The sequence below is a fragment of the Elephas maximus genome, chromosome 12 (genome assembly GCF_024166365.1).
Source record: "Elephas maximus indicus isolate mEleMax1 chromosome 12, mEleMax1 primary haplotype, whole genome shotgun sequence".
NCBI lineage: Eukaryota > Metazoa > Chordata > Mammalia > Proboscidea > Elephantidae > Elephas > Elephas maximus.
This window is the reverse complement of record NC_064830.1, coordinates 99139188-99159896: the sequence shown is the minus strand read 5'-3', so window position 1 is coordinate 99159896 and position 20709 is coordinate 99139188. Positions and strand designations below refer to the sequence as shown.

At 39.8% G+C, this 20709-nt stretch overlaps 1 protein-coding gene across 3 annotated transcripts in view; it reads left to right on the top strand.

The window, feature by feature from the left end:
- The first annotated feature begins 2454 nt into the window (after positions 1–2454).
- LOC126086883 (cytochrome P450 3A8-like) overlaps positions 2455–20709 on the top strand; it is a 40018-nt gene continuing 21763 nt past the window's right edge. For 2 of the 3 annotated variants that reach the window (XM_049903683.1, XM_049903682.1), the window contains exons 1-6: positions 2455–2525; positions 5386–5479; positions 7777–7829; positions 9575–9674; positions 19722–19835; positions 20093–20181. In XM_049903683.1, the coding sequence (XP_049759640.1) occupies positions 2455–2525; positions 5386–5479; positions 7777–7829; positions 9575–9674; positions 19722–19835; positions 20093–20181 (521 nt within the window). Of the gene's footprint in view, positions 2526–5385; positions 5486–7776; positions 7830–9574; positions 9675–19721; positions 19836–20092; positions 20182–20709 lie in introns of all 3 variants that reach the window. The other variant, XM_049903684.1, reaches the window with a different exon arrangement.

The window sequence follows — 20709 nt, the reverse complement described above, 5'->3', positions numbered from 1 at the left end:
ATTAAAAAAAAAAAAAAAAAGGTACAGCCAAGAAAACGCTATGGAGTGTAATTCTATTCTGCAACACATGGGTAGCCATGAGTTAGAATCAACTCCACAGGCAACTAGTTTGGTTTTGCTTTTTAACATTCACCTACTTGATCTTAAATTAATGAATGGATGAATAAATGTATTCATGCATTACACTTCCCAGTGGGACCTATTAACTTTACCAAGTGCCTCCTGGATAAAGCCTTAACCCAATATTGAAAAATATGATGGCAGTAATTTCAGACTGCTATCTCAAAAAGGAAAATGAAGGAAGTGAGACAGTTGAGACAGCACATTTAACTATGAGAAGTCCACCCACTCAGCTGGTGTGGGGCAGCCCTGAGAACTTAGTCCAGAGGGACCTGAAGTGTTGGAGAGGGGTGAGTATCAGTTTCTTCAAAGTGGCTAAAAGTGAGAAAGGCTAAAGACAGAAGAGAATGCACAAACATAGCTTGTATTACTGTTGAGTTTTAGGAACCTTTATTGTTGTTAGCTGCCACAGAGTCAGCTTTTGACTGATGATGACCTCATGCACAACAAAACCAAACACTGCCTGGTCCTGTGCCATTCCCTTGATCAGCGTTGACTCACACTGGTGTGATTCATAGGATTTGCCTTGGCTAATTTTCAGAGGTAGAAAGCCAGGCCTTTTATCTGGTCCTTCTTAGTCTGGAAGTTCTGCTTGTTTTTCACATAATCTGTGTTTTTGCAGGCCAAGCAGACGAGAAACACAGGTCAGAGTGCTAATAACCACCTTATATGTACTTCTGGAAACCCTGGTGGAGTAGTGGTTAAGTGCTATGGCTGCTAACCAAAGGGTCAGCAGTTCAAATCCACCAGGTGCTTCTTGGAAACTCTGTGGGGGCAGTTCTACTCTGTCCTATAGGGTCGCTATGAGTCGGATTCAACTTGACGGCACTGGGTTTTTTTTTTTTTATGTAAATTCTGGATGCTAAGACCTCTGGTCACTTCCACCAGGAATTCAGCAGATATCTCACAAGTGATACTGAGTGTTATTGAAATCCTCCTTTCTACCAGCTCCAAGGTCCTTCTCTCTACGCATTCCACCACCTGTTACAAAGCAGGAAATTGTCAACCGAACTGTTGCTTTCCTCTTCCCTGGGTTCGTATGCATTTTTTTCTGGAGATGCTGTCTTCCCAGAGAGGGCCATTCTTTGTAGAAGAATTAGTCTAACTTGCTGTTTATTGCTGAACTCTCTGAGGGGCTGGACTAGAAACAATGTGAATTGATACTGCCCAGCGCAACCCTCAACTCCATCTCCTTCATGCCACATCTCCTTTTTAGGGCCATCTTGCTCAAGACCTCTTGCTGTATCAACAACATGGGATCATAGAGTGGTCAGTGCAGAATCACAGGGAAAGGGCACACTAGGACCCCACAACATCATTCAATTCAACCCATCTGACCTACCTGGATGTCTACTTGTGTAAGACATGCTGCCAGATACTGTAGCCATGAGTGTGACCAATAGCATTACAGTGCCCTTGAGAAACTCAGGATCTGACAAGTGAAATAAACAATGGTGCTGGAGGGTGGGCAATAGAACAATAGAAATGTGTACAGAGGAGAAAGTAGTTAAATCTGTTTGAGGTGGCTGGGAAGACTGGACTCTAACCATGGGGGCTCTGCCTGAGTTGGCTTTGAACGATATATAATAGCCTTCTGTGAGCACAAAAGCATTTGAGGTAGAGGAAACTCATTAGAGAAAACTGCAAGAGTTTCCTCCACTTGTTTGAAGGAATTTCAAGAATTTTGGAGTCACAGTAGCCACGTGACAAGGAAGGTCACAACAGTTTTAAGGCTAGTGGCTTCACTTGGAATTCCTTTTTTCTTTAATTTTTAAATGTATAATCTTTATTTTTTAATCAACAGATGCAACAATGGCCTCAAACATACCAGCAGTTGTGAGGATGGTACAGAAGAGGTCAATGTTTTTTATTTACACAAGGTTGTCGTGAGTTGGAACACTTGATGGGAACTAACAAAAACATTTTCCAGTGGAAATTATAACAAAATACATAACAGAGACAGCTAAATGTTACATAATATTCACTTGAAATTTCTGATAAGAACCAATAACCTTTGGATTTGCTGATAACACTGAGTTGTTTAGTTACTGATCTCCCAAAATATGAACTCAAGGTAGGTCAAAGTGGGGGTGTGCTTAGGTGCTTTGTCTAGTGGAAAGTGCACCTTGAACTCCCCAGGCTGCAGGTGGAGCTCAGGTGGCCCTTTCACTGCCTGCTGCTTGGGCTCCACCCCCTTCCCAGCATATAAACCTGCCAGCAGGCTCCCATAATCACAGCTGAGGTGGGAAGGAGGCTGTGCACAGTGGACGGAGCTCATCAGGCACAGCTCAAAGGAAAACTCCGAAGAGACTCTCTCTGGCAAGGAAAGTGATGATGGACCTGATTCCAAGCTTTTCAGCGGAGACCTGGATTCTCCTGGTCACCAGCCTGGTGCTCCTCTACCTGTGAGTAGCTTCCCAGCTTTCTCTGTGGCATTGGTTTTTGTGCTTCTCCAGCCACTTTTCCCTGCCTGTTTTAAAGATAAAAAGAGGGAGAGAGAGAGGAGAACTGGCTTAAATGTTGGCTACTACAAAACCATAAGTTGTTATTATCCACCTTGTGCAAATCCTATGAAGTTACTCCTTCATAAGCCATTCCCATCCCACCTCCCAAATCCCAATGTCAGTGGCAAGCAGTGTTTAGTGACATTCTTTGTTCCTGAGGATTGACTACAAGTTTGGACCTAGAGGAATCACAAAAAATCCAAGTTTAAAAGGAAAGTTAAAAAAAAAAGTCACTCAAATGGGGACTCTATAGAGAACAAAGAGGACCTTTCACTTAACAATATGCTTTTCCGTTTCTCCCATGCCTTCGTGTTGCTCAATGGCTCATTTCTTTTTATTGTTGACCTTCATGACCTTTTAAGGTTTTATTTTATTGCATGTTATATGATTGACTGAATTTGAACAAAATGTTTGGAGTCTGTACTGAATTAAATGTTAACCCCCAAAGAAGAGGAAACAAGGTCTCAGTGTAACTGCCTGGGACATTTTACGTTGTACAACAACAGGAGGTTGTCTGGATTTTAGAAAGTCCCTTCTCTTTTAACTCTGTGCCTTAGTAGGGTATGTTGAACCATTTATACTTTTCAGACATGTGTTCCTAAATTGTTCCTATGGTGCTAACCTTGTAGGACAAGCAGTTTCGCCATGAATGGTTGTCAACACCTCCTCCCTCAACCTCTCTTCTTCCTCTAGCCAGCCATCTCTCAGTAACACTGGAGTGGCAACACTTGTCTATAGATGTAGATACAGACCTCAGAAACTGTGACTGCTCTGAGGCCTCTCTGTGAAGGCAAATTTAAGAACAACCAGATCCTAAAATGCAGGGGGCGGGGGGCAGAGTATAGTGAAGGAAAAGCATAATTAACGCCTCAGAGCAAAATGTAAGAAAAACATCCCTGTAGGCTCTTGTTAACACTCTATGTTGAATTGGATGCGCTTACACAAAAACTTATTACCAGAAGAGAATTTTTTTTTCTTAAATCAGAATAGAAATATTTTTTTCTCCTTTCTGCCTAGAATTGTTGTGCTGCTGAGGTGATTCTGACTCATGGTCATCCCATGTGTTACAGAGTGGAACTTCTCCATAGAGTTCTCTTGGCTCTTCTGCTGTACTCTTGGGCGGGTTCTGCCCACCAAACTTTTGGTTGACCATCCGAGCCTGAACAATTTGTATCACCTAGAGACCTCTCTAACTAGAATGGAAACCCCCAAATTCTGCAAAAGTCCGCTAATGAAATAGACACAAGCAAAGACCCTGAAAAAGTTTTAGCTTGAACCTTCTAGGAGCCCAAAGATTGAGAATCTTCATCACATATTCGCTCTAGGATTGGTATCAGGATTATTTTAGCTTCATTTCACTAATGATCATTACTTTTTATTTGGAACATTTTATTATGCTTTAGGTGAAAGTTTACATAACAAATCATCTTCCCATTCAATAGTTCATACACAAGCCATTCTGTCACATTGGCCGCAGTCCCTGCAATGTGTCAGCATTCTTCCCATTTCCACCCCAGATTCCTCTTTTCCATTCATTTAGTTTCCCTGTCCCTTCCTGCTTTCTCATCTTTACTTTTGGGCAAATGCTGCCCATTGGTCTGCACAGTTGATTGTTCTAAAGAACACATTCCACATGGATGTTATTGTCTACCTTTTTGGCCTATCTATTACTTGGCTGAAAGGTGATCTCTGGTAGTGGTTTCAGTTTCAATCAAGAGTGTCTTAGAGGTATAGTCTCGAGGGTTCCTCCAGTCTTTATCAGACTAGTAAGTCTGGTCTTTTTTGTGAATTTGAATTTTGTTCTACATTTTTCTCCCACTCTAACCAGGACCTTCTATTGTGTTCCTGGTCAGAGCAGTTGGTAGTGGTAGCTGGGCACTGTCTAGTCCTTCTGGTATCAGGCTAGTAGAGGCTGGTTCATGTAGGCCGTTATTCTGTTGGATTAACTGCTTCCTTGAGGCTTTGGTTTTCTTCATTCTCCTTTGCTCCTGATGGGAAGAGACAGATAGTTATGTCTTAGATGGCTGCTCACAAACTTTTAAGACCCAGAACACTGACTCACCTCAGTACAAAGTAGAACATTATCTTTGAACTATGTTGTGCCAATTGACCTAGAAGTCCCCTGAGACTATGGTCTTTAGTCTTCAAGCCTAGTATCTCGGTCCCAACAGGTGTTTGCTAATGTCTAAGAATTTTCGATAGCTGTGATGGCGTAGTGGTTAAGTGCTAGGGCTGCTAACCAAAGGGTTGGCAGTTCAAATCCCCCAGGCACTCCTTGGAAACTCTATGGGGCAGTTCTACTCTGTTCTATAGGGTCGCTATGAGTCAGAATCGACTCGACAGCACTGGGTTTGGTTTTTTTGGCCCCCATGTGCTCTTTCCTGGGTTTATTTATATATATGAATATACCTGCAGTATATGCAAATATGTCTGTAGAAATATCCATAGCCATACCTATATGTGTGTGGGTGTTTACTCTCCTATGACCCACCTCACCTATTTGGCATATGTACATATTTACGTAACCACTCTTAATTATTGTTTGTTATTATTGTTGTTGCATATTTGTATGTGTTATAGTGTTTACATTAGTTGTTCATCTTTTTTGTGGGTCTCACAGTGAAGGTGGGGAAGGAGATGTTGTTGAAGTGTCATTATTTTTGTTGGAGTTGTTATTGTTATTTATTACCTACCTGTTATCTCCTTACCAGTGGAATTTATACTACAGTCCTGGTGACCTGGCTTGTCCCTTCTTTTATAGATATGGAACCCATTCACATAATGTTCTAAAGAAGCTCAGGATTCCTGGGCCCAAGCCTCTGCCTTTTGTGGGGAGTGTTCTGGCCCACCGCAAGGTGAGTGTTGTGGCTCTCTTTTGCTTCTTATGGCTGAATTTGACTGTTCACTTCCATCGATACAAATACTCTTCCCTAGGAAAAAGTTTCTAGAACTTTCTACAAACTGTGTATATCCCATCCTGCACATTGGGCTGTATTCTACATAGTGTTCTATTGTAAAATGTTGGGGATTTTACTTCAGCCTGTGAACACCACTGTGAACATTGTGAGGTGGAATAACTTACTGTCAGGTGCTTCCTCGTATAAAGACCTAGTGGTCCTTAGCATTGGGAGAAATGAAAAAAGGGAGTATTGGTAGTGGCACCTTAAGCTGCATGTGCTAGATTCAAACTCTCCTACTTCAAGCATGAGCTCTGTATGACCTTTTTTTTTTTGTTACTCTTCCTGCATAGATTATTTTAAAAAATAACTTATTTTTAGTTGTTGTTCCTCCTGGGTGGATTTTGAACTTCAGATTATTAGGAAGCTCAGGTGTTCACCATTTAGTAATTTGCACAACTGAATTCTTTCTAGAACTGGTAAACCCCTGTGGTTATTTCCATGGCTTTACCCAGCTATTGCTACCCATGCTGCCTTATGGGATTAGAGATTAGAATGATAGCTTTCTGCACTTCTTGTTTTCCAACAAAGGACCCACCACTATGGGTGAGTCAGAGCAGGGAATGAGTATCACAGAGACAAGATGTTGGCTGCCTATCAACTTCAGATATGTAACCACCAAATGAGTTTTTTTTTTTTTTTAATGAAATCATTGTTGTTAGGTGCTGTTGATTCGCAACCCCATGCGACATAGTAGAACTGCCCCATGGGACATTCATTGTCTCCAAGCTTCAGTTTTCTTGTGTGCCTGTCATAGATTGAATTATGTCCCCCCCAAAAATGTGTATCAACTTGGTTAGGCCATGATTCCCAGTATTGTGGTGTTGTTCTCCATTTTGTGATTATAAATTTATGTTAACAGGATTAGGGTGGGATTTTAATACCACCCTTACTCAGGTCACCTCCCTGATCCAATGTAAAGGGAGTTTCCCTGGTGTGTGGCCTACACCACCTTTTACTTCTTAAGAGATAAAAGGAAAGAGAAGTAAGCAGAGAGTTGGGGACCTCATACCACCAAGAAAGCAGCACCAGTAGCAGAGCATACCCTTTGGACACAGGGTCCCTACGCCTGAGAAGCTCCTCAACCATGGGAAGGTTGAGGACGAAGACCTTCCTCCAGAGCCGACACAGACAGAAAGCCTTCCCCTGGAGCCGACACCCTAAATTTGGACTTGTAACTTGCTAGACTGTGAGAAAATAAATTTCTCCTTGTTAAAGTCATCCACTTGTGGTATTTCTGTGATGGTGGCACTAGACGACTAAGACAGTGCCCATGGTGGTAATTATTCAGAGGCTTATGAGATTTTAGAGACGACATATGCACAAGCAAAAACACTTCAGAAAGGCAAGGAGTTACTTATTATTCATGGAAAAGGTTTTATCATTCAGTATCTACAATACTTGGAGAAAATTCAGAACTAATTTTAATTCTCCATTTAGAATATCTCCTCTATTTCTCCTCTTTACCCCTAAGATATATCTGAATAAGAACTTCCCTTTATCTGCCAGTGAAAAGATAGTGTAGTAGTTTCCTAGTGCTGCCATCAGGAAGTACCAAAAGTTGGTGGCCTTAAATAACACAAATTTATTGCCTCACAGCTCTGGAGGCCAGAAGTCTGAATCAAGGTATTGACAGGGCTATGCTTTCCATGAAGGCTCTAGGGAAAGATGTACCCGTGTCTGTTCATAGCTACTGGTGATTCCTGACAATCCTTGGCATCCCTTGGTTTGTAGATTCATCACTCCCATCCCTGCCTTAGTCTTCACATGACCAAATTCCCTCTGCGTCTCTGTGTCTGTATCTCTTCTCCTCTTCTTATAAGGATTGGAGCCCATCCTACTGTAGTATGACCTCATGTTAAGTTAACTGATAATATCTTTGTTGTTGTTAGTTGCAGTAGAATCAGCTGTGACTTATGGCAACGTTGTGTACAACAGAATGAATCTTTACCTGATCTTATACCATATCCAAGATTTTTCATATGTTTGAGGTCATTGTAGAGGCCCTATTTCCATACAAGTTTAGTTTTATAGGTACCAAAGGTTCGAATTTCAGCATATCCATTTGGGGGACACAGTGCAATCCACAACGGAGAGTAAGTTTCATTTAATTTTTTTTTTTTTTTGCTCTAGAAAGATGTAGAAGTGAGTACATTTAAATTAATAATCAAATTTTATTTTGTTTCTCCTTGCAGGGTTTGTGGGATTTTGACATGAAATGTTCTAAAAAGTATGGAAAAATATGGGGGTGAGTATTTTGGAAACTTCCATTGGATAAACTTATTGGTATGAGCACTCAGCTGCGTGGATGACAATCGCAGCCTAGAGCCTCATGGGATGAACTATCTCTTGTATAAAACTCTTGAAACCTTGTGAAAGCTATGATCCCATATATCTCCAGGTGTCAAAGTCTACAGTCTGAATGAAGCCCAGAAAGTTGCAGATAATCACTTTTCTCCAGAGACTGCTAGCATTACTTTGTGTCCATTTTTGCCTTCTGTAGGTTCCTTTTTAATTGCATAAAAATGATTATTTCACAAACCCTTTTATCTGTTGTTCTTGTGTGCAGTTTAGTTGATTCCAACCTATAGTGACCCCATGTGATGGCAAAGAACTGCCTCACAATGTTTTCTAGGTTATAATCTTTACATGAACAGATCACCAGGCCTTTCTCCCATGGAGCTGCTGGGTGAGTTTGAACCATCAACCCTTTGGTTAGCAGTGGAGCCCATAACTGTTTATCTACCAGAGCTCCTTCTGATAGGTGCTAATCCTATTAGGTTTCATCCTAATAATTTGTATTAGAGGACCAACACTAAATATCCTCGATACTTAATCCTCCTGAGCTTCAGAGTATTTTTGGAAATGGACAGCAGGAAGTGTAGTGGTTCTCAATGTTTTGTATGTGAAGTAAAGAAGTATCTGAGGTTCTGCTGTGAAGTTAAAGAATAGGAGACTTTTGGAAAATCTTCCATTTTGTTCTAGCAAATGTAAAGGATTGTTAATGGAAAACAAAATGTCAGGACAGTGTAATTAAGCTTATAGTATATCTCATTCCACTGGCTTATTCCCAAAAATGGACATTCTAATGGCCAGGAGAGCAGGCTCAAATTGCATATATCACATATAAAGGCAGCTTTATGTGGCACATGTGTCAAAAGTGGGATTTCCCTGATGCCATGGTGTCATCAACATGGAGCAGATTCCCTGTCGGGGAATCTATGAATAAATGCAGGTAATAAAAAGAAAAATAATTCAAGTGAATTATACACTCTCCTCTATATTTCTTTATACCTTTTTACATTTCTTTCAATTTTTTTCTAGCCTTAATACTACCAAAGACCTTTCTTTAACAGATAAAATAATATCTAAAGAAAAAAACCCGTAAAAAAAAAATTCTTGAAAATAGGGCAAAAATCACTCATAATTCTATTATCACATTTTGGGCATTCTAAATCTTTTTCAATGTGTACATATATTTTTACAGGTTTATAATCAGTATGTCTACAATTTTTATTTAATAATGCAATATGCATTATTCACATTTTCACATATCTTCAAAATTGTAATTTTAAGTGACTGAATGAGTAGACTATCCTTAATTATATTCTGCTCTTAGAGAACTACTTGCCTTCAGTTTTTCACTAACCTAATGTCTTTTCAAAAATGAAATATTTTAAATATTAAAAAAATGACAAAGAAAGATATAGAAAATAGCCATTGTCCACTGCCTCGCTTTAACACATTTTAATATTCTTTCTAACCTCAATCTATTTTAAGACCTATTTTTTCTTTATGAGAACTCTGGTGGTTCTATGATGAGAATCTTGCTGTGTATCGTATCTTAACTTGACCTAGAGGAAAATGTTTCTGTGTATTAGCAACTAGGAGTATGGATTTTGTTATATTGCGATGAATGTATGGTCTCTTGGGAGTGGCTACAGCTGCAGAATTGAGTTTGATGTAATTAATCAGCTCTGTTTCTCAACGTAGGTTTTATCATGGTCTACAGCCTGTGATAGCCATCACAGATCCTGGCATGATCAAGACAATAATGGTGAAAGAATGTTATTCCACCTTCACAAACCGGAGGGTAGGTATTGATTTTTTTCATTAAAAAATTTATTCACTTATTTACATTCTAAATTTGAAATAATTATAAATTCATGAGAAGTTTGGGAAAAAAAACAAACAAAACCAAACATATACAGGAAGCTCTCATGTACCATTCATTCAATTTTCCCCCATGTTAAAGTCTTCTCTAACTATTAAAAAAAAAAGCAAAACAAAATAACTGAACCCACTGCTGTGGAGTAGATTCCGACTCATAGTGACCCTACAGGACAGAGTAGAACTGCCCCGCAGAGTTTCCAAGGCGTGCCTAGAGGATTGGAACTGCCGACCTTTTGGTTAGCAGCCATAGCACTTAACCACCACACCACAAGGGTTTCATGTCTAACTGTAGTGCGGTAACAAAGCAGTAAATTGACACTGGTAGAATTAACAGAGCTTTGTTAGATTTTGAAAACCTTGGTGGTATAGTGGTTAAGAGCTAGAACCGCTAACCAAAAGGTCAGGAGTTTGAATCCACCAGGTGCTCCTTGGAAATTCTATGGGGCAGTTCTGCTCTGTCCTATAGGGTTGCTATGAGTCGGAATCGACTCAATGGCAATGGGGTTAACGGGATTAGGTGGATTTCGTCAGTTTTTTGTGCACTCACTTTCATGTGATTTTTGTGTGTGTGTGCGACTCTATTCAATTTTATCACATGTGTAGATTTGCATAACCACCAGCAAAATCAAGTTATATAACTTCTCCCTCACCATGAGGCTCCTTCTTGCTGTTTTTTATAGTCACAGTCTGTAGCTTGTCTTTTCCTCTTAATGGGGTCTTTAGATGAGCAAACCTTTTTTATTTTTATGAGGCCAATATATTAATTTTTCCTTTTATGGATTCTGCTTTTGATGTCAAGTCTGAAAACTCTTTGCCTAGCACTAGGTCCTGAAGATGTTCCTCTTCTCATTCCCCTTCTCCTCCTTCTCTGCCTTCTTCCACTTCTGCTTCCTCTTCCTCTTCTTCATCTTAGACTTCCCCTTCTTCTTTTCCATCATCTTCTTCTTTGTCTTCACCCTTTTTTTTTTTTTAAGTTTTATTGTTTTACATTTATGTTTAAGTCTGTCATTCATTTCAAGTTAATTTTCGTAAAAGGTTCGAGGTTTAGGTTGAGGTTTATTATTTTGCCTATGGATGCCCAATTGCTTCACTTTCATTTGCTGAAAATGCTATACTTTCTTCACGGAATTGATTTTACACCATTGTTCAAAATCAGTTGTTCATATTTGTGTGGGTCTATTCCTCATTCTCTATATTGTTCCATTGGCCTATGTGTCTATTCCTCCATGAATACTACATGGTCAAATCCTGTAGCTATATAATAAATCTTACCAACTTGTAGACTTATTCTTCACTCTTTTTAATACTTTTTCAAAATGTTTTAGCTATTTTAGGTTCTTTTCCTTCCATTTGAGCTTATAATAAACTGTCCATGTCTATAAAAACCTTCCTGGGCTTTTGGTAAGAACTAATTAAAACTAGAACTCAATTTAGGAACAATCAACATCTTTACTATGCTGAATCTTCCAATCCATGAACACAGTAAATGTCTCAATTAATTTCGGTTTTCTTTCATCATCATTCCATAATTTGCAGTATATATATCCTATACGTATTTTGTTAGATTTATAACAAATGAGTTACCATTGAGTTGACTCTGACTCATGACAACCCCATGTGTGTCACAGTGCTACTGAGGTCTATAAGGTATTCAGTGGATAATATTTCAGATGCAAATCACCTGGCCATTCTTCTGAGGTGCCTCTGGGTGTGCTTGAACCTCTAACTTTTTGGTTAGCAGCCATGCATTTTGGATAAGTATTTAATTTTCTTTGGACTGATTGTTAATGATAATGTTTTCTTAATTTCAATTTCCACATATTCATTGTTAATACGTAAAACATGATTGAATTTGGTGTATTAATCTTGTATCCTGCAACTTTGCTCAACTCACTAGTTCTAAGTTTTTTTTTTTTTAGCATTTTTGCTTTTGCATATTCCTGAGACAGTTTATGTTGACAATATATCATCTGAAAACCAAGACAGTTCTATTTCCTCCTTTCCAATCTATATGTCTTTTATTTCTTGCTCTTGTCTTAACACACTAGCTAGGACTTTCAGTATGATGCTGAATAAGTGTGATGAGAGTGAGCATTTTTTTCTTGTTCTCAATTTTTGTGGAGAAGCTTTCAGTCTTTCATCATACAGTATATTAGCTGTATTCCCCTCCCCCCCCCATAGGCACTTTTCCTCAAGTTGAGGAAGTTTTCATGGCTTCCTAGTTGTTGAGAGTTTTCATCATGAACGAATATTTTAGGTACCTATTTAAAAACAAAATAAAATTTCAGAATGTGGGAGAATGTTTCCGAATATGTTTTCTTGATAGGCCAGCCTGCAGCTGGGAAATAGAATTATCTCCTTACTTTTCCTTCCATTCATGGCAGAACAAGACAGGCCTTAATTTCCTTTTTGTTTTGTCTGGAATTGCAAATAGATTTATGCTAAGTGAAAAAAAAAAGTCACAAAAGACTACATATTGTATGATTCCACTTAGAAAATATTCCTAGTTTTTAATGTATTAACTACTATTTTTATAAAAACCACAGTTAACAAGGCATCTCTTTTTCAAGTTGCTCATGCTATAGATAAACGTAAAGACATAACTGATCTGAGCCAAGGTCATCTGGCAATGCCAGCAATCCCTTAATACACATATTAAAATTAATACATGTATTGTTTCATGTTCTTCAGTTCTTTCAGCTTGAGAAACACTGAGAATGTTTTCCCCTTTTGGTTTTCCATATCCAGCTCTTTGCACATGTCATTATAATATTTTACTTTGTCTTCTCAAGACGCCCTTTGAAATCTTCTGTTCAGTTCTTTTACTTCATCAATTCTTCCTTTTGCTTCAGCTGCTCGACATTTGAGAGCAAGTTTCAGAGCCTCCTCTGACATCCGTCTTGGTCTTTTCTTTCCTGTCTTTTCAATGACCTCTTGCTTTCTTCATGTATGATGTCCTTGATGTCGTTTCACAACTCGTCTGGTCTTTGGTCACTACTGTTCAATGCTTCATATCTATTCTTCAGATGATCTCTAAATTCAGGTGGGATGTACTCAAGGTCATATTTTGGCTCTCGTGGACTTGCTCTGATTTTCTTCAGTTTCAGCTTGAACTTGCACATGAGCAATTGATGGTCTGTTCCACAGCCGGCCCCTGGCCTTGTTCTCACTGATGATATTGAGCTTTCCAATCGTCTCTTTCCACAGATGTAGTCAGTTTGATTTCTGTGTGTTCCATCTGGCGAGGTCCATGTGTATAGTCGCTGTTTATGTTGGTGAAAGAAGGTATTTGCAATGAAGAAGTCATTGGTCTTGCAAAATTCTCACATTTGATCTCCAGCATTGTTTCTGTCACCAAGGCCATATTTGCCAACTACTGATCCTTCTTCTTTGTTTCCAACTTTCGCATTCCAATTGCTAGTAATTATCAATGCATCTTGATTGCATGTTCGATCAATTTCAGACTACAGCAGCTGATAAAAATCTTCTATATCTTCATCTTTGGTAGTCGTATTAACTGGTCTTCCTTGTAGGGGTATGGATATTATCCTATCACTGACAGCGTTGTACTTCAGGATAGATCTTGAAACATTCTTTTTGACGATGAATGCAGCACCATTCCTCTTCAAGTTGTCATTCCCAGCATAGTAGACTACATGAGTGTCCGATTCAAAATGGCCAATACCAGTCCATTTCAGCTCACTAATGCCTAGGATATCAATGTTTATGTGTTCCATTTAATTTTTGATGATTTCCAGCTTTCCTAGATTCATACTTTGTACATTCCAGGTTCCAATTATTAGTGGATGTTTGCAGCTGTTTCTTCTCATTTTGAGTCATGCCACATTAGCAAATGAAAGTCCCGAAAGCTTTACTCCATCCACGTCATTAAGGTTGACTCTACTCTGAGGAGGCAGTTCTTCCCCAGTCATCTTTTGAGTGCCTTCCAACCTGAGGGGCTCATCTTCCAGCACTATAATTGACAATGTTCCGCTACTATTCATAGGGTTTTCACTGGCTAATGCTTTTCAGAAGTAGACTGCCGGGTCCTTCTTCCTAGTCTGTCTTAGTCTGGAAGCTCAGCTGAAACCTGTCCTCCATGGTGACCCTGCTTGTATCTGAATACTGGTGGCATAGCTTCCGGCATCACAGCAACACGCAAGCCTCCACGGTATGACAAACTGACAGGCACGTGGGGTCAGAACTGAAATAAAAATTCATGCCTCAAGTTGCAAGAGCGAAGGATTCTACGGGGAAAATATTAAACGATGCAGGAAGCATCAAAAGAAGATAGAAGAAATGCACAGAGTCATTATACCAAAAAGAATTAGTCGATGTTCAGCCATTTCAAGAGATGGCATATGATCAGGAACTGATGGTACGGAAGGAAGAAGTCCAAGTTGCTTTGAAGGCATTGGCAAAAAACAAGGCTCCAGGAATTGATGGAATATCAACTGAGATGTTTCAACAAACAGATGCAGCGCTGGAGGTGCTCACTCGTGTATGCCAAGAAATATGGAAGACAGCTTCCTGGCCAAATGACTGGAAGAGATCCATATTTATGCCTATTCCCAAGAAAGGTGATCTGACCAAATGTGGAAATTACAGAACAATATCATTAATATCACACGCAAGCAAAATTTTGCTGAAGATCATTCAAAAACGGCTGTAGCAGTATATCAACAGTGAACTGCCAGAAATTCAGGCCAGTTTCAGAAGAGGACGTGGAACCAGGGATATCACTGCTGATATCAGATGGATCCTGGCTGAAAGCAGAGAATACCAGAAGGATGTTTACCTGTGTTTTATTGACTATGCAAAGGCATTCGACTGTGTAGATCATAACAAACTATGGATAACATTGTGAAGGATGGGAATTCCAGAACACTTAATTGTGCTCATGAGGAACCTTTACATAGATCAAGAAGCAGTTGTTCAGACAGCACAAGGGGATACTGATTGGTTTAAAGTCAGGAAAGGTGTGCATCAGGGTTGTATTCTTTCACCATACCTATTCAATCTGTATGCTGAACAAAATAATACAAGAAGCTGGACATCAGGATTGGAGGAAGACCCATTAACAACCTGCGTTATTCATATGACACAACCTTGCCTGCTGAAAGTGAAGAGGACTTGAAGCACTTACTAATGAAGACCAAAGACCACAGCCTTCAGTATGGATTGCACCTCAACATAAAGAAAACAAAAATCCTCATAATTGGACCAATGAGCAACATCAGGATAAATGGACAAAAGATTGAAGTTTTCAGGCATTTCATTTTACCTGAATCCACAATCAATAGCCATGGAAGCAGCAGCCAAGATATGAAACAACGCACTACATTGCGTAAATCTGTTGCAAAGGGCCTTTTTGAAAGTGTTGAAGAGCAAAGATGTCACCCTGAAGACTAAGGTGCACCTGACTCAAGCCATGGTATTTTCAGTCACATCATATGAATGTGAAAGCTGGACAACGAATAAGGAAGGCTGAAGAAGAACTGATGCCTTTGAATTGTGGCGTTGGTGAAGAATATTGAATATACCATGGACTGCCAAAAGAACGAACAAATCTGTCTTAGAAGCAGTACAACCAGAATGCTCCTTAGAAGCAAAGATGGTGAGACTGCATCTTACATACTTTGGACATGTTGTCAGGAAGGATCAGTCCCTGGAGAAGGACATCATGCTTGGCAGAGTACAGGGTCAGTGGAAAAGAGGAAGACCCTCAAAGAGGTGGATTGACACAGTGGCTGCAACAATGATCTCAAGCATACCAACGATTGTAAGAATGACTCAGGACTGGGCAGTGTTGTGTTCTGTTGTGCATAGGGCCACTATGAGTCGGAACCGACTCGATGGTACCTAACAACAACAACACTGTTTCATGACATTGGTTGCCAACTACACGAAATGTCATCACTCTCCCTTTCTAGACCTTGTGTTTCCCTTTACCAGCTTTCCTGTCCCCTCCTGTCTTCTCATCATTGCCCCTGGCCTGGCGTGCCCATTTAGTCTCATCTTGTTTTATGCGACTGTCTAATTTCGGCTGAAGGGTGAACCTCAGTAATGACTTCATTACCGAGCTATAAGGGTGTTTGGGGGCCATACTCTCAGGGTTTCTCCAGTCTCTGTCAGACCAGTAAATCTGGTCTTTTTTTTTTTTTTTTTTGTGAGTTAGAATTTTGTTCTACATGTTTCTCCAGCTCGGTCTGGGACCCTCTCTATTGCGATCTCTGGCAGAGCAGTCAGTGGTGGTAGCTGGGCACCATCTAGTTTTGCCAGACTCAGTCTGGTGGAGGCTGTGGTAGTTGTGGTCCATTAGTCCTTTGGACTAGTCTTTCCCTTGCGTCTTTGGTTTTCTTCATTCTCCCTGGCTCCAGACAGTATGAGACTGGTGGAGTATCTTAGATGGCCACTCATGAACTTTTAAGACGTCAGAGGCTACTCACCAAAGAAGAATATAGAAATTCCCTTTATAAACTATGTTATATCAGTTGAACTTAATGTTCCCTGAGACCATGGTCCCCACAACCCTGAGCCCAGTAAGCTGGTCCCTCAGGGAGTTTGGATGTGTCTATGGAGCTTCCATGACCTTACCTTTGTCAAGTTGTGCTGGCTTCCCCAGCATTGTGTACTGCCTTACCCTTCACCAAAGGTGCCGCTTATCTATTGTCTGTGTAGTGTTTTTCCCTACCCTTCCTTCCCCTCCCTCGTAATCATCAAAGATTGTTTCTTTTTGTGTGGAAATCTTTTCATGAGTTTTTATAGTAGTGGTCTCATACAATATTTGTTCTTTTGTGATTAGACTTATTTCACTCAGCATCATGCCCTTCAGATTTATCTATGTTGTGAAATGCTTCCTAGATTCATCAATGTTCTTTATTGTTGTGTGGTATTCCATTGTGTGTATGTACCGTACATATTTTGTTTATCCATTCATCTGTTGATGGGCACTAGGTTGTTTCCATTTTTTGCTATTGTAAACAATGCTATAATTAACATGGGTGTGCATATTCATTTGATGGCTCTTATTTCTCTCAGATACATTCCTAGGAGTGGTATTGCTGGATCATATGGTATTTCTATTTCTAGCTTTTTAAGGAAGTGCCATATCATTTTCCAAAATGGTTGTACCATTTTGCATTTTCACAAGCAGTGGGTAAGAGTTCCAATCTCCCTGCAGCCTCTCCAACATTTTTTGTTTTCTGTTTTTTTTGTTTGTTTGTTTGTGCCAGTAATGTTGGGGTGAGATGGTATCTCATTGTGGTATTGATTTGCATTTCTCTAATGACTAGTGATTACGAACATTTTTCATGTGTCTGTTAGTCACTTGAATGTCTTCTTTGGTGAAGTGTCTGTTCATATCCTTTGCCCATTTTTTAACTGGATTATTTGCTTTTTGTTGTAGAGGTGTTGGCTTTTTCTGTAGATTTTAGAGATTAGACCTTTGTTGGATTTGTCATAACCAAAATTTTTCCAGTCTGTAGGTTCTCTTTTTACTCCTTTGATGAAGTCTTTTGATGAGCATAAGTGTTTAATTTTTAGATGATCCCAGTTATCTAGCTTATCTTCTGGTATTTTTGTATTGTTAGTTATGGCTTGAATTCTGTTAACACAGTGTATTAGGATCTCTAGCCTTGATCCTATTTTTTTCTTCTATGATCTTTAGAGTGTTTTGCTTTATATTTAGGTCTTTAACCCATTTGAAATAGTTTTTGTGTATGGTGTGAGGTATGGGGACTGCTTATTTTTTTACAGATGGACATCCAGTTTTGCTAGCACTGTTTGTTAGAAGACTGATGTTTCCCCATTTGAAGGACTCTGAGTCTTCGTCAAGGATCAGGTGACTGTATGTGGGTGGATTTACATCAGGATTCTCAGTTCCGTTCTGTTGGTCAATGTATCTGTCTTCGTACAATTACCAGACTGTATAGTAAGTTCTGAGGTCAGGTAGTGCGAGTCCTCCTACTTTATTCTTTGCCTTCAATAGTACTTCACTTATCCAGGGCCTCTTCCCTTTCCATGTAAAGTTAATGATTAGTTTTTCCATCTCTTTAAAGAATGTTGTTGGTATTTGTATGGAAATTGCATTGTATTTGTAGATTGCTTTGGGTAGAATGGAAACCCTCGTGGCATAGTGGTTAAGTGCTAGGGCTGTTAGCCAAAGGGTCGGCAGTTCAAATTCACCAGATGCTCCTCTGTCCTATAGGGTCACTGTGAGTCGTAATCGACTCCACAGCACTGGGTTTGGTTTTTGGTCTTTTGTTGAGTAGAATTGACATTTTCACAATGTTAGGTTTACCTATCCAACAGCATAGTATATTTATGTAGGTGTCTTTTGGTTTCTTGCAGTAATGTTTTATAGTTTTCTTTGCATAGATCTTTTACATCCCTGGTTAGGTTTCTTCCTAAGTATTTTATTTTTTTAAGGGCTATTATAAATGGTATTGTTTCCTGATTTCCTTTTTGTCATTCTCTTTGTTGGTGTACAGGGATCCAACTGATTTTTGTATGTTTAGCTTGTCTTGCTTCATGGGTTGGCAAGCCTAGCTCCACTGATAAGTACCCAGAGGCGCCCCATACCACCGGGAAGCCTCTCGCGCACTGGCACTCAGCATTTGTGCTCCATGGGTTGGCTCCAGCTATGTTTGGCACTGGTCTCCTGGCTCTGTTGCTCCCAGTTCTCTGCTGCTACCTGTCCTCTTCTGCTGCAGGTCCTCTATCCATTCATAGTTTCAAAACCACTTCCATACTTTAGGTATCTGTTAGAGCAGCACACTTCTTCTCTTGGTACCAAATTCTGTCTTAGTCATCTAGTGCTGCTACAACAGAAATACCACAAGCAGATGACTTTAACAAAGAGAAATTAATTTTTTCACAGCCTGGTAGGCGCTGAGTCCAAATCAGGGTGTCAGCTCCAGGGAAAGACTTTCTCTTTCTGTGGGCTCTGGAGGAAGGTTCTTCTCATCGATCTTCCCCTTGACTAGGAGCTTCTGCATGCAGGAACCCCGGGTCCAAAGGATAAGCTCTGCTCCTGGTGCTGCTTTCCTGGTGGTATGAGGTCCCCCGTCTCTCTGCTTTTTTTCTCTCTTTTATATCTCAAGAGAGATTGGCTAAAGACACAATCCAATCTTGTAGATTGAGTTCTGCCTTATTAACATAACTGCCATCTATCCCGCCTCATTAACAACACAGGGGTAGGATTTACAACAAATAGGAAATTCACATCAGATGTCAAAATTGTGTCAGTCACACAATAATGGGAATCATGGTCTTGCCAAATTGATGCACATATTTTTGGAAGACACAATTCAATCCATGACAATGTATTTGCATTCTAGTTTGGCTCCGGGAATTTTTTGATTCCATCTTTGATTTCTTCTATTATCCAGTGGTTTTTAAGCAGTATGTTATTCAGTTTCCATGTATTTGATTATTTTTCCTTGCTCTTCCTGTTAATAATTTCTACTTTGATGGTGTTGTGGTCAGAGAAGATAATTCTCCTAGTGTTTCAAGTATTAACTACATTTAAAAAAAAATTAACATTAACAAGAAATCTTTTTTTTCAAGTTGCCAGTTCTATACATGTATGTAAAGACAGAACTGGTCTGAACCAAGGTCATCTGGCTGTGCCAGCAATCCCTTTCTACTCTTCATTGGCTTGTAGGACACAGTAGGTCTTGTTAGTTTCTATTCCCCTGGAATAGAATTTACCTATATTGTGGACATTTGCTTTTAAAAGAGGAGTGTCAAAGAATGGTTGGAAACTGTACCAGGTAGCTGGGTGTTCATTTTCACAGGGAGCAGTTGGAGTAAGTATTGATCAAACATCTAACCTAGGGTCTGCAACCTAGTAGAGAGTCTTCAAGAATTTAATGAGTAAATGATGTCTATTCAACAAATTATCTACAACTGTGGAGACCCCTGGAACATATGTGTGGCATTTGTCTTCTGCTTTGAATTCCAGGTTTTTGTTCCAATGGGATTTATGAAATCTGCCATTTCCTTGTCTAAGGATGAAGAATGGAGGAGAGTACGAACGTTGCTGTCTCCAACCTTCACCAGTGGAAAACTCAAGGAGGTTAGAAAATTAGAGAACTGCTAATTAAAAAATCAAGGAGCCAGTTTTGGGGGAGGTAGAAAGTGAGTTCCCTTTACAAGGGGCAATCAGCTGAGTTTGAACTTGCTTAAGATGCCCTTGTATGTTTATGTCCTAGGGAAGACAATATGAGATTCACGATAAAATGTCACTTATTGCTCCCTGCTTGGGAAAGCCAGGTGTTTCTAGGTCTTGAGTCTCCATATTTACCAATAAATGGTGATGTGTTTTCTGTTTAGATGCTCCCCATCATCGGCCAGTATGGAGAAGTATTGTTGAAGCATCTGAGAGAGGAAGCAGAAAAAGGCAAGCCTGTCACATTGAAGAAGTAAGTAAGAGTGTGGTGGCTGGGATTCTAAGCTCTGTCACAGGGCCCTCTAGCTTCCTGCCACTGATGAGAAATCTCCAAAGTTGAGTTACTCTAGTGATCAAATGAACAAACGTGTGGTGTTAAAACTCCAGTGGGCTACCTAAGAAAGGCTGCTGACACTGAATGGTAGGGCTGCCAGGAGAGAAAGGGTCTTCTCTACTGTGTACATGAGCCTGGATTAATCTGTTTAATTGTCAACTTGTATTTTCTAAAAGTGAAGAAAAGACAGAAACTTTTAGAAGGAAGAAACATGATTGATAATATTGAAGTGCAGAGTGTAAGGGCTCTGGAATCATGGGAGTGGAAAGGCATTTGTTTCTTATTGGCTGGCATTCGTTGAAGCAAGAAAGTTCATACGTAGAATTTGGAGCAACTTAATCCCGTTCATAGTTCTGCTGAGACTAACAGCAAAATGATATATGTTATACTGCTCTGGGCATAGACATTGTGGGGAGGTAAGACTCAGATCCAATGTCACCTTTCTGG